This window comes from Cnephaeus nilssonii (assembly GCF_951640355.1).
Source record: "Cnephaeus nilssonii genome assembly, chromosome: 2".
In the NCBI taxonomy this organism is placed as follows: Eukaryota; Metazoa; Chordata; class Mammalia; order Chiroptera; family Vespertilionidae; genus Cnephaeus; species Cnephaeus nilssonii.
The window spans coordinates 23753001-23768847 of record NC_137073.1 but is presented as its reverse complement, the minus strand read 5'-3'; the positions used below and the strand labels follow the sequence as shown (position 1 = coordinate 23768847).

Genomic DNA, 15847 nt, shown 5'->3' with positions numbered 1-15847 from the left:
GGACTGCAGGTCACATCACTAAGTGAACTGGGTGGGAGTGGCTACTGAGGTGAATCGGAGACCTTCCTAAATGGGGCAATCACCACTCAGCAGCAGCCAATAGTTGCCATGGGAAAATGCACATCCAGAATGGCCGGACCTACCAATTTCTCAATCTGGATTTCTGTGTGAAATATTGGGGTTTAAAACATTGAAAATTGGTTCTAAGTTGGTTTTAAAACAACCTATATACTAGAGACTAAAGAGATTTCATAGCCAATTCAATGAGCCTTGACTGGATCGTGGTTTGAAACACCAAAGTCTGAAAGACATATTTTAGTATGACTGGGAAAATTGTAATATGAGTGGATATTTGATGATATTATGGATTTTTTGTTGTTTTGCTTGGATGTGATACTGGAATTGTTATGTGCGAAAATGTCCTCCTCCTTAGGAGATCCATGCTGAAATATTTAGGGACAAAGTGCCTCATTGCAACTTATTTTCAAATGCTTCAGCCATAAAACAAAGGGGAAAGGGGGACGTAGAGAGAGAGGGAAGAAGAAAGGAATATTTGAAGAGAAAGAGATTAACAATAAAGCGAATATGACAAAATACTAATAAGTGTTCAGTCTAGATTAGTAGTTCTCAGCTGGGGTGAGTCTGCCCCTACATGACATTTGACTATGTCTGAGGGTGTGTTTTACTGTCATGACTGGGTTGTGCAGTGGGTGCTACTGGCATCTAGTGGGTAGAGGCCAAGGATGCTGCCAAACATCCTGCAGGGCACAGACAGCCCCACAAGAAAGAATTATCCAGCCCCAAGTGCCAGTTGTGCTGAGAATGAGAAACCCTGGTCTACATAAAGGGTCTACTGAAGTTCCTTTTGATTAGTCTTTCAAGTTTTTGTAGATTTAAAATGTTTCACAATAAAAAAAAAAATTTTTAATCTTAAAGTATAAAAGTACATAAATAGAAATATTTTGCAGACCAAACAAAACATGTCTGCATGGTTGGGTAACCATAGCTGGCCATTTGCAGCCCCTTTTTCCAATAAATAGTGGTTGAATGTAGCTGCTGTTACAGCTGCTGAATGAGCATCTGTATAGTTCTTACAAAATTGAGTGCAAAGCACCCCTCCTGAAATTACTATCTTCTTCCTGCTTCCAGTCCTAATCAGCCCAGAAGCAAGCAGGCAATGTGCCCAGGCAGGACTATGAGCCTAAAACCTGACATCACAGAGGCCTCTTCTGGGAAAACACAAGCGTGCTGGCCACCAGGAGCAGTTTGTGACATGGGAGCAGCGATGTGCTCTAGTCTTTGAAGGGGAGGTGCTTATAGATAAGACGAGAACAAACCCCTCATCTCAGTGACCCTCACAGCCCCAGACAGAACTAGTTAAGAGGCTGTGGCCAGCACATGGATTTCACCTGGAAGCCACCTGCTGGTGCCAAGCCTGGCGTGTCCGCCCCACCCAAGCATCCCTGAGCCCCTGCAAGCTAATGAGTCGATGGCTGGGACTAAAAACGATTCCCTGAATAAGCAGCCCAAGGTGGGTTGTGAATATTTGTTGGGGACATGCGCAGCCTCAGCACCACAGGAATACGTATTAAGGCTACACACATGCAGAAAACAAGCAACAGAACGCAAATAAGGGAGTCACCTTGGATTGATTCATTTATCCCAGCCTTGTAAAATACTGGTATTCCTAAACCCAAGAACAGTCATTCTCAAAGTGCGGGGTGGGTTGTTAAATGCACCTTTTGGGGGGCCCATCCCAGACCTCTTGATTCAGACTCTCTCAGGATAGATCTCAAGAATGTGCATTTTAGGAAGCTCCCTCCAACTCTGATGCTCACCCCATCAGAAAACATCTGTCCCAGACACAGTGGAAACCAGGGGAGTAGATACTGCACAATTTTGTAACTCTGTGACCTTGGGCAAGCCACCCAACTTTATAAGTGGGAATTAGAATAGCACCTGTCTCACAGGATAATTGTGAGAACTATAGAGATGTTTACACACACACACACACACACACACACACACACACACACGCAAGCACACGCACACCTAGAGCAGTGCTGGACACTCAGAACCCAGAACTGCACTGAGCAAATGTGACTGCCTATTCCTTCGCAGTGATTGGCAGAACACTGTAAAACCCCGAGCGCTTTACCAATGTACAGACATTCAGGTCCTTCCCCTAAAGATTTTGGCTAGGGCGAGGCCCAGGGTAGGGATTTTTTTTTTTTTAATAGCATTCCAGGTGAACCTAAACAGCAGCCAAGGTTGAAAACCACACCTGGGAAGCTGCCAGGAAGAAAAAAAAAATCAACTCTTCTTTCTCTTCAGGTGTCTACACTTGCTCTCCATTCTGGAATTCCCAAAATGTATACACCACCAGGAGAGCCTGTATTCAGGCTGTTACAGAAGACTGGGTACCCCTGGATTCCACCTCCCAGCAGACTTTTCCTGATACCAGCAGAAGAATGTGGCAGCTACACACTGAGCTGGAGTGATCCTTTGGCCCCCTACCAGAGCTGCAAGGGTGCTGGACAAGGAAGTTGAGCGCTACCAGGTACCTGCTGGGCGCTAAGGTACCTAGTCTCAACAGGAAAACACGGATCAAAGAGGGGCTGAAGCTAGCGTCACTTTCTCCCATAGGTGCCCAAAGGTTAGCTCTCCTCCCACTTGGCCTCCTCCCTGTTCCCTCTCCACTCACCCCCCCTACCCCGCCCCCGCCCCCCAACACTGACTGAGGAGGGCTCCTTTCAGCGCAGGTTTGCAAGGAAAGGGCTCGGTGAAGATTTCAGCAGAGGAATTAACCCGAATCTGCAAGGCAGCCCACCTATCCCTGGGAGAATCTCTCCCTACCAAGGCGACACGGCTGCCGCAGTCCTGCCTGCGTATCTCACCCTCACCTTAACGCAGACCTCAGAATCCACCGCGATGGCGGGCACCGCAGGGGAGTGAAACCACCCGGCCCGTGGGGCTGGTGACGGGCACCTTGGGGTGGCAGGAGGTGGGCGGGGCCAGCGCTTTACTCTTTGGGTAGGTCAGCATCCCCTCCAAGCTTACTTCTGTTCCTCAAGACCTCACCACACCTCCCTGCGGACTCAAACCGAGAGGAACTTCTTCACTCCTCCTCCCCCCCCCACCCCCCGCGCCCCCATCCCCCGCAAAGTCCTCCCCTCTGGAAGAAAAAAAAGTCATCGGATACTCTTCGTATAAATAGAAAATAATTACTAGTGAGGTGGTGATGTTCCTTCGCCTATTTTTGCTGGGGCTCTTTGTTCAGATTTTTTAGGCAGGCTCCCCGAGCGCGTGCATACACACGCGCACACATAGGCCCCCGGCGGAGGTGTGGGGTGTGCGTGTGTGTGCATGTGTCTGTGTGAAGGGGGGCGGCGGGGAGAGAGACGGAGATACATGGCAACTCCGTTACCCATACTCGAAAAGAGGACAGAGCGTGCGCCCGGCCATCCAGCAGTGCGCAGGCCGCCTGTCGCTCTCCAACCCCACCTGCCGGACCTCACACCAGCCCCCGGCCTCTCCCGGGTACCGGGCAGCGTCCTCGCAGCTGCGTCCTCGCCTCCAAAGTTACTGGGTTGTGCGAATCGATTTAGACACTTATAAAACAAGCAAAAGGCAAATAGCTCCATTAATCCCCAAATGCCTCCTTCCATCTGCTGCGACTTCCTCGTGCTGGGACTTGCATAATGAATGAGGCAAACGGGAAAGTTGGCGAATCAGGGTGTGTGGGGGGGGGGGGGTAGTATCCGCGCGGGGCGGGGGCTCTGGCCTTTGAAGTCCACGCCAGCTCGAGCTCTGGGTACAGGGAGAGGTGGCGACGGGGAAGCGGAGCCAGGGAGTTGGGGAGGGGAGAGGGGAGACCGTTGGAGGCAGCAAGTTCCCGATTCCAAGGACCTTGCAGCTCAGGGAAAGCGAGGCGGCCGCTCCGAGCAAGGCTTTTGTTCTCGCCCTCCCTTGGCTCGCCACCCGCCTCGCCTCCTTTTCGCGAGCCGTACTAGTTGCAGGCGGCACACACATCTTTCCCTCCTCCTCCCCTCACACACGCGCGCTCGGGCTCTCACACACACCCCTTCCCTTTCCGGCTCGCCCGCCGGCCCCTGTTTATCTGGGCTAGTATTTGGAACCCGAGAGTGGACCGCTCCCCAAAACCAGAGACTTGGAGGCCAAGGGCTCCCAGCTGTGTGCCTCAAGTCCGCTGCAATCTTCCGCTCGGGGAGGGGGTGCGGCAAGACAGTGAGGGACGGGAGAGACCCTCCCCCTGACACACACACACACACACACACACACACACACACGCTCATGTCCACACCTGTGCGGAGCCCAGCTCTCCCTCTCCGAATCGAAGTTGGCTTCCCGGTGACATCCCTCAGCAGAGAGCCTGGGATGGGGGGGGGGGGGGGGGGGGGGCGCCATTGCTTAGGGAAGGTGGAAGGGGAGAGAAGGGAGCGCAGAGCTGGGAGGGGAGAGCGAGGGGGAGGCAGCCCACCTGGACATGTGCTCCCTCTGGGGTCGGTGCGCTTTCTCCAGTCCTAGCTTGGTGAAGATGCCTACGAGCACCATGACGGCCACCACCCCGCAGATGATGTAAACGATCAGGTTGGTCTTGTCCTTGGTGGGGTCGTGCAGGGGGTCGTCCTTGCGCGCGGGGGGCTTGCCGGTGTTGAGCCAGAGCGGAGTGTCGTAGTTGGTGCAGGTGCTCTGGTTCAGGCGCCGCTTCTTAAACGTGCAGCAGAACCGGAAGCCACAAGTCCCGCAGCAGAAGATGAAGTCGCCCGAGCTGCAGTTGAACGGCGGGTCCCACTGGCCCATGACATCGAAGTAACCCCGGCAGAAGTCCGGCGTGGGCGCCCGGGTCGGAGGCGCGTCCGAGACACCCGCACCCTCTCCGGCCTCCCCGGAGGCGGCCCCGGAGCGGTTGCCCCCCGTCAGCACCAGCACGCCACCCAGCTGCGCCAGCTGCCCGTGCCCCGCTCGCTCCTGCGCCCGGCACACGCGGGCGCACAGCTCGGTGAGGAAGCAGCCGAGGAGCAGCCGAAGGACGCGGCGCATCGTGTCTCCCAGCCCGGGCTCGGCCGTTTGGCCGCCGCTGGAGCCGCTGCAGCCGCCTCTCGAAGCGCGGCCGAAGCTGCCGAGGCTGCTGCCGGGGGCTGGGAGCCGCCGCGGGCCGCACATGCAGGGAACGGCACGGGGCGCTCGGTGGTCGGCGGCCACGGCGCTCGGCTCAGCCCGTGTTCGCCTCCAGCGCGCCGCGCGCCAAGGGGCTGGCCGGGGAGGAGCGCGCGGGGCTGGGCGGGGGGAGGATGAGCGGGGGCAAGCGCGGGGTGCAGGTCCGGCTGGCTACAGGGAGAGGCGGGGGCTGGAGCGCAGGGGAGAGTCGGTCCGCCCGCGCCTCCCCTCGGCCGGCGGCTCTGGACTCGCTGCCCCGCGCCCGCTCGCAGGATCCCTCTCACCTCTTCAGCTCGCCAAGTGCGCCGGAGAGAGCGAAGCGACACTTGTGGAATGAAGGGAGGCCAGGAGAGAAGGAGGAGGGGAAGGAGGGCGGGCAGAGGAGGCGCGGGGTGGGGAGGCGGGCGCGAGCTCGAGAGGGGCGGGGGCGCGGGAGAGGTGACTCGGGCGGGAGGGCGGGAGCGAGTTGGGGGGCGTGCGGTACCGAGCCTGGCTGGCGGGCGGGTAGACGGGAGTTTCGCAGCCGCTGAAGGAACAGCTCGGATTTCCCGGCGGGTGGAGGACGGCGGCGGGACCCCCGCGCCCTCTCCGGGCTGGAGGCGCGGCTCAGACCTGTACCCGGTGCAGAGGCGGCTCCGCCCCTTGCTTTTTCTGGGGTGCCGGCGCTGGAGCTGCGGATCGAATCTGCCCAACGGGGAAAGGGTGCCTCGGAGGGGATAGGGACAGACTGGGTGGCTTACACTCCAGCAGAGACTCAGCCTGGTCGGGATCGCCCCTCCCAGGTACGCGGGGCCGCTCTGCCCTTCCTGCTCCAGCCTGACACGCCATCCGGGTGGCCCAACTCCTTGGGCCGAGGTGAGGACCACGGCTGAGCTGGGAAGGCGGGGTGGCAAGCCCCTGGGCCCTGGGTAAGACCCCCGGAGGGGGGCTTGGGTTGAACTAAAGTCAAAGAGGCTCAGAGGGTCAGGAGAGGCAGCCGACAAGACAGAAGCAATAGCATTTCTCTGAAGGTCTTTCCTTGGGACTCTCCCAGGCCCCCCTACCTGCCACTTTGCTGTCCCTCTTCCCCCTCGTAGAGTTCCCTGCGCTCCACAGGAGGGCTCACCGCGGCGTCGCCTCTGCGCGCCCAGATCTGGCGCAGTGCAAGGCCCGTCTGCCCAATTTTCGCCTCCCTCCCGGACCTGGAACCCGCGCACCGATCCCCAGACTCCACTGGCCCGGATCCCACCAAGCCCTGACCACACCACACCCCCGTCATCCTCACCCAGGGCTGCGGAGCTGGCCTTGTTCCTGGGCTTCCAGCCTTGCGTCGCCCTCTCTCAACTCAGCCAATTCCAGCCATCGTCAGCCCTCTCCCATTTCTCTCACTTCTTCTCTCCTCTGCTTGAATTTGACTCCAGTAGCCTCCGAAACAGCATTTGTACCAAAACTGCTACACCAAATTTAGATTTCCACACGCCCCTGCGTTTTGTTTTTTAATTGCATTAACTAAGTATACACTTTGCAGTCAGCGGGGCTATTTGCAGTGATAAGATGTTTCCACCACTTTCCTCTCCTTTTGGCTGCAGTCAAGCTCTTCTCAGAGCATTTTCAGGAAGTTGGGGGCCAGTAAACTGACATACTGGGGTCCCTTTCATTGGAAAAGCAAGCAGGAGCATGGGGCTCTACTGCAAGTTTTCTGGGGGATGAGAGCCAATTGTGTCTTCTCTTTGAAGACACATCACCTACTTACTGTCTTCTCAGACTTGCAAAGAGTGACCCTGTTCCAGCAACAATGCACCAGGGCAACACTGACAGAGCATATCCAGGAGTATATCAGTCCTGGAAGACTCACTGAATTATGGGGCTGTATTATGTCCCAGACACACCCAGACAAGGCGTGAGATTGTGCGTCTAAATTCATCAGATTCATCATAACGGGGTCCCCAAAATAAGACAGTGTGGCATGTCTGTGGACCCACACCCACCACCACTGTGTGACTCTCTACAAACATAGCTCTGGTGTGTAAGCGTTATTGATAGCTGACATTTATTCAGTGCTTGCGACATCCCCACTAAGCTTGCTCCTCACAGATGCTTAGAGCAGTGCCTAGCATATAGCAGACAATCTGGGAATATTTGCTGAGCCACTGAGTGACAGATCTCATTTAACTCTATCCATTAGGTAGTCTTACCAGGCCCACACAACAGAGGGAGAGACTGAGGCCCAAAGCAATTAAGCCAGTTGCCCAGGGTAGCTGAGCAAGGAAGTGTGCCGTTGGCTTTTGACCCAAGAAATTTGACTCAGGGGCCTGTGTTCTAACCACGGCAAAATAGGCCTCCAGACTCCATCCACTGACATTAGATAATGCATTTATTTTTTTCACCCCACGTTGAAATGTAACTTCATGACAGAAATGGCCCTGACCCTTGCAGAGTCCCACAGCATCTAGAACAGAGGGATGCACTAAAATAATAATAATAATAATAATAATAATAAACTAATTAAGATCTCTCATGCAAGACCTTGTCTTAAACCAAGGAAAAAGAACACAGGCTCTGGCCTGGTGGCTCAGTTGGTTGAAGCAGGTTATAGGTTCGATTCCCTGTCAGGGCACATACCTGGGTTGTGGGTTTGATCCCTGGTAAGGGAGCTTACGGGAGGCAACCAATAGATGTATCTCCCATGGATATTTCTCTCTCTCCTTTCCTCTCTCTCTAAAATCAATAAAAACATATCCTCCGGTGAGGATTTAAAAAAAGAACACAAGGCAGGGACAGACTAGAGCTTCTGCTGTTATGACATCTGCAGAGGGGTTGGCATATTTCTCATGCTAAATCAGAACTGAAAGAGCTGCCCCAGCAGGCTTGCTAAGGCCCAGGAAGCTGAGGCTCAGAGAGGTTAAGAGCTTTGTCCAAGGTCACAAGGTCAGCAAATGGGAAAGCCAGGGCTGGATACAGACCTGCCAGGCTTCTCATCTCTAGTCTCTTGCCATCCCACCTCACTATATTTCCACCCCGGCACTTCCCAGCATGCATCAGGGCTGAGAGCCAAGGGCAAGAACCTGCTAGAAGAATAGGTCATAGACACCTTCCCACAAGAGTTGGGGGGTTTAAGGCATTTATAATTTTAATTAAAAAAAAAACTGTAATGAAATCCAGTCACTGTAAAATATTGCCTGTCACCTGGACATTTGAGTCAGGTCCTCAGAGGAGCCTGGCTGTAGCTGCTGCTCCCCGCTTTAATTAACAGAGACTGCCCCCTGTTTGTGACAAAGAGAGTGCAGGATTGTGCTTCAGAGAGAAGCCGACCAGATCCACCCTTCGTGGCTTATTTGCCAGATTCCAAACCTTCAACCTTCTATCCCTTGAGCTTTGCCCGAATCAAATTCCCTCTGGTCCTGCCTATTGTGGCTGCCATTGCCCCCTGGAATATTGCCGGACCCTGTTTCCCAAACATTTGAAAAATATTTCAAAGTGGGAGGAATCATCTTGGTTCATTTTACTCTTCAAAGGAAAAAAGCCGATGTCCTCTGGGTATTTCTGGTCAGTAAATAGTCACTGCCTCCTCATAGATGCGTGGTTATTGGAAACATTGGCCCTGTTTGGAACATCGTCCAGGGCTCCTGGGCGGGGGGCGCGGAGGGGGAGGAGGAGGAGGCTAGTAAACTTCCTAATTGAAACACCTGGCAAGTTCATGGAAGATGAAAAATCATCATCAAAGGCCACCCCCCACCACTATCCAAATGAATTCATGCAAATGTGTTGAAATTAAAATGCAGCTCTTAATGAAAGTACTTTCTAAGAAAGAGATGATGACATTGTTATTTACAACACAGGCACTCTTAATATCCAAAGAAGAATCTTTCACTTGCTCTAGCCTTAATTATGTCAGACCACAGTGCATGTTATAGAGACTGAAATTGTACTCCCCAACAATTAGGGGAGAGAGCCACGTGACAAAGGATATGTGCTCACCAGGACCTGCAACCAACGTCTACAAGCAACTCAACAAATTAGATCGTTTGTGCTGTGGCCCTCAAAATCTCATCAGATGGCTTTGAGGGTTTCAAAGAGGTTTCTAAGCAACTATTAGCCCTGAGGGGGGGGGAAAGATAAACAGAAGCTGTTGATTCAAAACTTCAGGTGCTCCCTGGGTGAAATCTGAAACGGGCCCCATACACCAAGGGCAAGGAGAGATAGAAGAAAGGCAGGCTGCTCCACAATGGTGGGTGGCAGGTTTAACAAGCAGGAGAACTTACCTACAAGGCTTGTCTTGGGCACTACAAGGCCCAGGTGAGGAGATTGCCACACCCTCCCACTAGTTCAAATAGAGGACTCAATGGGGTTCCATCACGTGCACCATCCGGACGGTCTCAACAATACTTATTCCTGCCTTGAAAGTGCAGGAACAGTGGGCAGAATGTACATTTCAAAGACAGGGGAGGGGTAAGCAGCCTCCAATAGCCTGGGTCTAGTTCAAGGGTCAACCTCTGGTCACGGCTTCTCAATGACCTCTTCATAGAAGCCTAAATGTACCTAGCACCTTGCCAGGTTCAAGCAACACCCTCTATGATATATTTTATTCTTTTTGTTCTAAAGGGATAAGAGAAGCCTTTATAGAAGAAGTGAAGTGAGTCTAAAGTATAGCTCCCCCAGATCAGAGGTGGAACGTGATTTGATTTTTGGTGGTACCCCAACAAAGATTTTTTAAAATAGTTTTATATTTATTTCAATGTATATCAGAAAAAAAAAAATGCATCCAGCACATGGCTTCATGGGCATAAGTCTTTAAGGTGTAGTGAATCCTTTAAGTCCATCAATTTAAAGTCAATTTAAGAAAAATAATAAAGACATCACAATATTCATTGATGAAATACAAATGAAGAAAAGAATATGAAGTGTCTGGTACTGAAAACTGAATTTACCAAATGTGAGCTTTGGCCTCAGAACAGGGGATCTCAGCGTCAGCACTAGTGACATTTTGAGTGGATAATTCTTTGTTGTGGGGCCATCCTGTGCTTTAGCAGCATCCTTGGCCTCTACCTACTAGATGCCAGTAGCACCTCCCAGTTGTGACAACTAAAAACTGTTAACAAGCAGATATTGCCAACGTCCATAGGGTGGGGTGTGGTTAGGGAGGGTAATCGATTGAGAACCACTGAGTCATGCCTATTTAAATCCTAGCTCTTTGTCATGTGATGAATAATGCACTTAACTTCTCTAAGCCTCAGTTTTTCCATCTATAAAATGGGGATAAGAATGGCACCTCTCCCCAGAAAGGTTACAGACACTCCATACATTGTATAGAGTACTTAGTACATTGAAGGGAACCTTGGCAGTGCTTAATTAAGGGTCACTGAAGGGCCTACAAGGTGTCAGGCACTGAGCTGAGTGCTGGGGTGACAGATGACAAAGACCCTTGTTCTCCATGATCTCAAAATCTCTAGGGCGAGATAGAATTTAAAGGCAGGGCAGGCTTCCTAAGCAAGCAATCTGTGCAATCATGCTCAAAAGGGTCCCATGCTTGATTTAATGCTCTGCAGTTTTCTTTTTAAAATTATAAATTATTTTTAATAAGGGTCCCCACCAATTATATAGCTGATCCTCTATAGAAGTAATACAACCTCAGCAGAAGTAGAGGTGAAGCTATGGGAATTAAAGGAGGGTGTTTAGCTCCACCTCTATAGGAAAGGAGGGCTTCTCGGAGGTGGTGACGCCTGAGCAGCCCAACTTAAATGTATGTAAGCATTCTCAGAAACATAGCAGGAAGAATTCAGATAGGCTCTCTTTAAAAGTAGTTCTCAAGTGCCAGTCCACACAACAATGTGTGTTGAAGTTTTCACTGGCCCATAGGAAACTGAGAAAAATTAAGGCTAATAAAATAAGTGTTTGATAAATACCTCTATTAATTGTTATATACTCTATTTGTATTAAAATTTGCTTTCTAAAAAAAAATGTTGGAGTTAGTAGATGTTAGTCTTATATTGTGTGTGTGTGTGTGTGTGTGTGTGTGTGTTATTTTAAAAATATTCCTGCCCTAACTGGTTTGGCTCAGTGGATAGAGCATCGGCCTATGGACTGAAGGGTCCCAGGTTCAATTCCAGTCAAGGGCATGTAACTTGGTTGCGGGCACATCCCCAGTGGGAGGTGTGCAGGAGGCGGCTGATTGATGTTTCTCTCTCATTAATGTTTCTGACTCTCTGTCCCTCTCTCTTCCTCTCTGTAAAAAAATCAATAAAATATATATATTTTTAAAATATTCCTTACCAGGAAAAAGATTGGCAAAACTATTCTCCCCAACTTTGGGTCATTTTACTATAGATGAAATCTGAGAGTCTTAGATGAGTAATTTAAAAACTCCACAGTAGCTTTTGTTCACAAGTAAAGTGGTAGGTTGAAGCAATTATCTGAATAATTTAAGTCCCTCCAACTCTACTGTAAAACCAAAATCGGTTTTGAGGTCATGCATTTTCCAGCCAGCTGCATTGATTAAAATAAATAGGTATACCCCCAGGAATCAGCTGAGACTAGATGGAACCCCCACAGCTGCTTACTCCCCAGACTCCTGTCTCTCTACTCAAATGCTTAACAATACAGATTGTGTCCGTTTTTGCCATGTAACAAATCATCCCAAAGCTTAGTGGCTTAAAACAACAACTATTTATTGAACAAACAGTTCTGTGGGTTGGCAAGTTGGGTTGGCCTCTCTTGGGCGGTTCCTCTGGTTTTGTCAGGGTTTACTCTGCATTTGCTATGAACTCCCAAACCCCCAGGATGCTGGTTGGTCTGAATCAGCCTTCAGCAGGGACAGCTTCCCTCCACTCCATGAAGTTCCTCACATACCATCAGACTCGCCCAGGCTTTTACCTGTGGTGGCTGAGCGGGGAGAACTGAGAGAAAGCATGCAAGCTCTATTGAGACCGAGGGACACAACAGGCACACCATCACTCATGCCACATTCTATGCGCACAAAGAAAACCATAAAGCCAGCCCATATGCGGGGGGGGGGGGGGGGGGGGCAGAAATAGACTTCTTCCCTTGATAGGAAAAGCTGCAAAGTCACATTGAAAAGGGGTGTGATTACAGGGACGTATGAATGACATTTTTTATATCTACTGTCTTAGTCCATTTGGGCTTCGATAACAAAATATCATAGACTGGGTGGTTTATAAACTATGGGAATGTATTTCTCACAGGTCTGGGGGCTGGAAAGTCTAAGATCAAGGCACCAGCATGGTGACCTTCTGGTGATAGCGCTCTTCCTGGTTCCTGGCTAGTGCCTTTTCACTGAGTCCTCACATGGTGGGAGGGGCAAGGGGTCTCTGTGGGGAGGGGGGGTCTCTCTTATAAGAATACTAATCCCATTTGTAAGGGCTCCACGCACATGACTTAAGTAATTCCAAAGCACTCCCCTTCTCATACCATCACATTGGGCATTAGAAAGTCCACATAATGAATTTTGGGGAGGACAAAAACATTCAAACCATAGCATCAACCTATCACACACCTCAAATCCTATTATTATCAACCAAGGCGGAATGAATATCTCCACATTACCAAGACTGCCCAGCCAACAGTATTCAAGGAAAAACTGGTGCATGTGAATTATATTGCAATCAAAGAAGCAACAGTCATATTGACTTACATAAACTGTGTTTTCACCTACATATTCAGAACAACCCTTGACCATTTGAAAGTTCAGTGCACCCCTATCCAGCCATGTGTCCAAGCCAGTAAACTGGAAGGTGTCTGATTCCACCCATCAGTCACCAACTTCGATCAATTCTCCCTCCTAAGTAAATATCAAATCCTTTCTTTCACCCCATCATCACTTCTTTAGTTCAACCTTCATTTCTCACAGTGACAATTACATTTCCCCATAGTTTCACCTAACCACTCCTACCCCCAAATCCAATTGCCTTTTATTCACTTAACAAGCCTGTATTGAATGTTCACTTTGTGCTAGGGATGGTGGGTATAACAGAAAATAAGATAGAACCTACCATATGGTAAAGGAAATAAATAAGAAAACAATTTTTACTCAGGATAGGTGATCTGCCATAATACACAATCCCCCAAAAAATCAGTGGCTTAACATAGTAAATCATGACTTAAGCCCTGGCAGATGTAGCTCAGTTGGTTGAGCGTTGTCCCATGCACCGAGAGATTACTGGTTCAATTCCTGGTCAGGGCACATGTCCTGGTTGCAGGCTTGATCCCCAGTAGTGGGGGGTGCAGGGCGTTCTCTCTCATCTATGTTTCTTTCTCATTGGTGTTTCTCTCTCTCTCCCTCTCCCTTCCTCTCTTTCTCTCTAAAATCAATAAAAACACATTTTTTAAAAATTATGACTTAAGAATCTAGTTCCTCTTATCATGTAGCTCCATGATCGAAATAATTTACTTCTCTCCATGTGAATACTGTGTGGAGGCCACGTTGAGCCACGTGGAAGAAAGGACAGGAAGGATGAAGTGAGGCTATTTAGGGCTCTGCCTTGAAGTGGCATACATCATTCCCACCATAATCCATTAGCTGAATTCAGTCACATGGTCGCAACTTAAGCACAAAGGAGAATGGGAAATGTAGTCCTACTATGTGCTCAGGGGAGGAAAGGGTACTGATGAGTGTATAGCCAGTCCTGGCCACAACAGACAATTGTAATAGATATACAAAAATTGTTGGGAAGCAGAAAGGGAAAATAGATCTCCAGAGAGAGCTAGAAACAAGACAAAGAGAGACGACTACATTGTCAATGGCTTTCTGGTTCTTGAGATTTGGGAGTTCGGTGTGATTCTCCTGGCTCTTCCAATGAAGTCCTCCTATCTTCCTCCCATTTTTGCCTACATTTACTCAAGTTGATTCCTTTTTAAATTCTGACCAAGATATTCTGTCCCCAGTTTCTCTATTCAGACCTTCATCACATCATCACCAAATGTTACATTTGGTTTCTCTCCTCCCCAATTCTATGAGCTGGCCAGATGGAGGACAGGAGGAGAGGACAGGGGAGAGCAGGGCAGGAGAGGGGAAGAGAGGGGAGAGAAAAGAGAGGAGAGGGGAAAGAGAGGTGGACTCACATACATACACAAAGACATATGTAGAAGAGTGTTCTTTATGGCATTGTTTGAAATAGTAAAGGACTGAAAACAAACTCCATTAGTGAGACACTGGCTCTGACTGGTGACCTCAGGGAGAGATCTCTACATCAGTGAGATATCAGCTAAATAGATCATCGTACTTCCATATGAGAAAGCTGCACAGCAGTTAAAATGAATGAGCAGCTTAAAAAATCTGGAACTCAGTTTAGGTATTACTGCCTTATAGATCCCCAGGATGTATTATAGATGATAGATAGATAGATAGATAGATAGATAGATAGATAGATAGATAGACAGATATAGATATAGATATATAGATATACATACATATATATCTTGAAGATTATAATCCTAAGTATGTTTTTATTTCTGTTTTACATTTCCTTCTATATCTTGAAGATTACACACATATATAGATATACATACATATATATCTTGAAGAAATCTTCAAGATATATATGTATGTATATCTATATATGTGTGTAATCTTCAAGATATAATGAGGAAATGCAAAACAGAAATAAAAACATACTTATGATTAGAATTTATAGACTATTTCTGGAAAGATATACTGGGAGCAGGGATGGCTCCTAGGGACAGGGACTAGACAGGGAGGGAGAACTAATTTTCCCTGCATATGTTTGTGTACTCTTTTTAAACCATCTGTATGCTTTAACTGTTCAAGAAAAGTAACTGATTAAAGTGTGTTTAAAAGGAAAGAATAAGAAAAGGAGGAATGGATGAGGGTAGATGACAAGAAGAAAGAAAAGGAAGAGCATCAAACAGCTCAACAACAACCTGACTTCCTTTCCCAAGTCCCCTGTGACCTTTACCAAATCACTCCCCTTCTCTGCACCTTGGTGTCTTCATCTGGAAAATAGGTCAGCAGAATTTGGTGCTCTCTAAGGTCCCAACTCCCAAAATCGTCTGCAATATTCACTGACAGAGCTAATTGCTCGGGCAGAAATTCCTTTCAAATTAAAGCAGTAATTGTCCTGGCTTCCCAGAGCAGCATAATATAAAATGGCTTTTTCTTTATTAGAGTTGTCTTTGAAATTGGGTGCCTTAAAGGATATAAAATGAATCACAAATGACACATCTCCAAATCATGTAGAAGAGAATGATTTTTTGGGGTGCCTCCTAAGCCCTTGAGCCTCTTCAGAGAAGTCTCTGCTCTCCCATCCTCTACAGCCAGGCCAGAGATGGGCCCGGATAATTGACTCGGGAGGGTCCAGCCAATTATAATACTGCCCAAAAGCTCGTTTGATTTGCCCTCAAGAATTTGAACTAAGAAACACAGATTAGGGGAGGATAAAGGTCAAGAGTCCTATTACATGAATGCTTAGGAAACATTGAAAGCTGCATGAGGGCAGGAACTGTGACAGTCTTGTTCATTGCTGCGTGCCTGGTGCCTGCCACCATTCTGGCATATAGTAGGTGCTCAATAAATACTAGTTGAAAGAAAGAATAATCACCAGAGGGAAAGTCCATAAACCCTTACTGCTGCAAATCGCCGGTGTCACCAGCTCCTTTTCTTTCAGAGAACTAGATTTCTAGTTTTTCTTTGGCTTCTGTGGGATTTTTATCTTTC

General features: G+C 48.9%; 1 protein-coding gene across 2 annotated transcripts in view; it reads right to left on the bottom strand.

The window, feature by feature from the left end:
• The window catches only part of SHISA9 (shisa family member 9), a gene marked incomplete at both ends in the record, with an annotated part of 276735 nt that extends 271548 nt beyond the window's left edge, over window positions 1–5187 (bottom strand). For both annotated transcript variants that reach the window (XM_079788641.1, XM_079788642.1), the window contains one exon: window positions 4502–5187. In XM_079788641.1, coding sequence (XP_079644767.1) covers window positions 4502–5187 — 686 coding nt within the window. The remainder of the gene's footprint in view (window positions 1–4501) is intronic.
• Window positions 5188–15847: the final 10660 nt, after the last annotated feature.